At 70.3% G+C, this 3,434-nt stretch overlaps 1 protein-coding gene across 1 annotated transcript; it reads right to left on the reverse strand.

Annotated features, from left to right (window-relative positions):
• Positions 1–919: 919 nt before the first annotated feature.
• LOC118260071 (serine protease 57) lies at positions 920–2,872 on the reverse strand. Its single transcript, XM_035569994.1, has 5 exons — positions 2,774–2,872; positions 2,479–2,632; positions 2,135–2,279; positions 1,533–1,793; positions 920–1,458 (listed from the first exon to the last, which is right to left on the reverse strand). The coding sequence occupies exons 1-5, from the start codon at positions 2,838–2,840 to the stop codon at positions 1,132–1,134; spliced, it is 954 nt and encodes a 317-aa protein (XP_035425887.1). The 5' UTR covers positions 2,841–2,872; the 3' UTR covers positions 920–1,131.
• Positions 2,873–3,434: the final 562 nt, after the last annotated feature.

A 3,434-nucleotide genomic window follows, 5' to 3' on the forward strand; every position in this document is an offset into this window, starting at 1 on the left:
GACCCTCCGCAGGCAGGGCCGCTGCGCCCCGCGGCTGTGGCGTGCCAGCAATTTGCAGATAAAACAAACAACCAGGAGCGGGGAACGGCTCAGTCGTCCCCAGAGACGGCTGCAAAGCCGGGCAGGAGCCGTGCGCTGTGTGCGTTGGCTGAGACCCTGCCGCAGCTCGCACACGTCCCCTGACCCCCGGGGTCGGCGCTTGTACCCGTGCCAGCGGCGCGCTGGGCGGGGGGTGAGGATGGAGCCCCCCGGGGGCGTCCCCGGCCCCTCTGCCAGCACGGGCGGGAGCGGGCGTGCTGGGAACCGACCTGCCCCGGGCCGTGTCTGTGGTTCTCACGATGGGGGGTCCCCGAGTGCACGGTGGGATGGGATGGGATGGGATGAGGCTGGATGGGACAGGGTGGGATGGGACGGGACGAGGAGCCTGGCCCCCGTGGGAAGGCAGCTCCACGCTCCTGGGGGCGCCCCACAGGGCTCAAACCCCAGCTCATGGCAGTGCCTGGTGCTGAGCAGGGTCTGGTCCTGCCCTCCTCTCCTGCATCCCCAGCTCCACAGAACCCTGCCGTGACAAGGCAGGGGGTCTGGCTGGGGACCAGCGCAGAAGGGCTGCGGGGGGGAGCAACAGGACACCCAGAGAGGGGGGCTGTGGGGAGCACCAAGCCCATGGCCCCAGGGTGGCACCGCCCATCCTCCCCGTGCCAGCAGCACGGGGCAGGGAAAGGACAGAAGAGAAATCTGGAGAAAGGAAATCCTGGCAGGAGGTGAGGGGCAGCTGCTCAGGGCAGGGCAAGGTTAAGGTTGGGCCCCAATCAGCCCCTCTGGGACCAGCTGCCAAGGGGGGATTAAAGGGGGCTGAGCACTGGGGCTGGGCTCTGCTGGCTGAGCAGGACTGGCAGAGGGGAGGTGAGTGGACAGCGGTCTGGGAAGGAGCTTTTATTGAGGAAGGAAAATGCTGCTGCTGCGAGACGGGAAGCAAGGTGCTGGGACTCTTTGTACAAGCTGGGGGGGGGGGCAGGAGGGCAATGCTTGGCTCCTCGCTAACAGTCAAAATCAGTCTCCTGCATTGCCTTGGAGCACGTGGGGAAACTGAGGCAGGAGCTGTGAGCCCTGGTTGTCAGTTCCCATTGACCATCAAAGCCCCTGGAGCTGGAGGGGTGCCCAGGAGTCCCGGCCCTTCCCTGCCCTCCTGGGAGCCGCCAGACCACTGCGATGCCTTGGCCCCCCTGCTGGCCCCCACAGTCTGCCTGCCCCGGGACCCTTCGCTGCCCCCGGGCCTGGTTTGTGCTTCTGCTGCCCCTCGGGGTGGCGGTGCTTGAGCACGATGAGGTGCACCCAGTCGATGTAGTTGGAGATCTTGGTGTAAATGTCAGGGTACCGGCGGTCCCCGCATCTCTCCCCAGAGAAGGAGACGATGCCGTAAACCTTCCTCTTGAAGATCAGAGGTCCCCCAGAGTCACCCTGCAAAGCGAGGGGACACGAGGGAGAATAGCATCCCCCCGGGACGGCGGGGCCGAGGCCGGGCACGCACTCACCGCGCAGACGCCCCGCAGCGTGGCGTTGTGGCTGGCCCCGCACAGCATGTTGGCCGAGACGCGGCCCCTCCACAGCGTCCGGCACAGGCTGCGCTTGACGATGGTGGTGTCGGTCTCCATCAGCTGCTCGGGGCGCTCGCCGTAGTTGGAGGTGTCCCCCCAGCCCAGCACCAGGCAGACGGTCCCGGGCTTCAGGTCGACGTGCGGCGAGGGCAGGCGGATGCGCTTCACGTACTTGTTCAGCGTGGCCGACCTGTTCAGCTGGGCAGGGAGCGGGGGGTGTGGGTTCCTCCTTGCCCCCCCGGGCCGGGGCAGACCCCCCCCCAGCTCCTGCCCCCCACCCTCCCCAGGCCAGCCTGGGGCCCCCTCCCCACCGCCCCGGCCCCGGCTGATTTTGGAGCCCCCGCGCCCCGGGAGCGGTCCCGGTCTGGACGGAGGACGGGGGGGCGCGGGCAGCCCCCCCCCGGCCGGGGTCGGCGCCTCCTCGGCCGCCTCCAGCGCCGCTCCCCGGCGAAGCGCTGACACCTAGCGGCGGCCGGGCCGGGCGCGGGGACCTGCCGGGCCCCCCCCCGGGGACCCCAGCGGGGGGGCGCGGGGCTCACCCTGAGCAGGCGGATGTCGTTGTCCACCGTGCGGGGGTCGTAGAGCGGGTGCGCGATGGACTCCTCGACGCCGAAGACCTGCTGGGACTCCTCGGGCTGCTCCAGCCGGTGGGCGCCCAGCACCACGCGCACCAAGGGGTTGCGCCTGCGGCCCCGGGGGACCGTGAGTGGGCACCGCCGGGCTGGGAGCCCTCGGGGACGGACAGGAGAAGGGGGCCGGGGAGGCTGGGGGGCCGCTCCAGCGCCACGTAACCCCCCCAGGATGGGAGCATCCACCCCTATGGGGCCACGCCGTGTCCTGGGGAGGGGACCGGAGCCCGTGCCCCCACCGGAGCGCCGCTCACCTGGGGATGGGGCAGTGAGCCGCCGTCATCACCCACTTGGGCCACACGAGGAAGCCCCCGCAGACGTGCTGCCCGTCCATCTGGATGGAGGCGACGAAGGGCCGGGAGTGGGGCAGCGCTGCCTTCCCCCCGATCACCCAGCTGCCGCGGGCACCTGGTGGGTGCGGGTGGTCAGCGGCTGCAGGGGGACCGGGCACCCCAGCGCCACCCACGGGTGCTCAGGCTCCTGCCCCAGGCCCCTCGTCCCCACCCTGGCTGCGGGGGACCAGCCCCGCAGCCCCAGTTGTCCCATTACCTGCTGGGCCCAGCGCCGGGAGCAGCACGGAGCCCCCCAGGCTGAGGATGAGCAGAGCGGTGACCATGCTGGTGCGGTGTGGGCCTCTGCCACCTCCTGTGGGGCCACCTGGGGTGCGTGGGGGGGGTTAAATAACCCTGGAGGGGGGTGCTGTGGGCACAGTCACCATGCGGATGCTGGCGGGTTTCCTCCTCTTGGGGTGTTGCTGCCTTGTGCAATCACGTTGGAGTGGGGGGCGTGGGGAGTGCAATGCTGCGGGGCTGTGGGGGCTCTGTGGGCCTGGGGGGGGTGCTCAGGCTCGCTGTCCCCGGGGCTTCGGAGCCAGCCTGGCCTGTGGCACTGCTTGGCAGCCTCCCTTGGAGCGCGGAGGCTGCTTGCTGGGAGGGGAGCGGATTAAGGAAGGAAGAGTGAAAGCAGAGCAGCTTCCAGCCCTGTCCTGGCTGCTCTCGTGCCTTGAGCTAACCGGGATGAAATCCTGTTCTTGGCGCAGTGGGTGCGAGCAGGGCCCTGCCATGGCCCAGGGACGCTCCCCAGGACGTGGCAGCGCCCGCAGGACTGGCGGTGGCCTGGCTGCTGCGTGCTGTGCCCTCTGCCAGCCCCCCGGATGCTGCCTGGCTCTGGGCCTGTGCCCATGCACGGGGGCTGCAGCCCCTGGTCCGGA

The sequence above is a fragment of the Cygnus atratus genome, unplaced genomic scaffold (assembly GCF_013377495.2).
Source record: "Cygnus atratus isolate AKBS03 ecotype Queensland, Australia unplaced genomic scaffold, CAtr_DNAZoo_HiC_assembly HiC_scaffold_193, whole genome shotgun sequence".
Classification (NCBI taxonomy): domain Eukaryota; kingdom Metazoa; phylum Chordata; class Aves; order Anseriformes; family Anatidae; genus Cygnus; species Cygnus atratus.

What these genes read in the sequence shown, in the direction of transcription:
- LOC118260071 (XM_035569994.1), bottom strand. Translation starts at nt 2,840, where the DNA reads ATGGTCACCGCTCTGCTCATCCTCAGCCTGGGGGGCTCCGTGCTGCTC. An exon ending in ACGACATCCGCCTGCTCAGG is followed by an intron (nt 1,794 to 2,134) that starts GTGAGCCCCGCG and finishes CTCCCTGCCCAG; the next exon opens with CTGAACAGGTCGGCCACGCT. An exon ending in CGCTGCGGGGCGTCTGCGCG is followed by an intron (nt 1,459 to 1,532) that starts GTGAGTGCGTGC and finishes CTCGCTTTGCAG; the next exon opens with GGTGACTCTGGGGGACCTCT.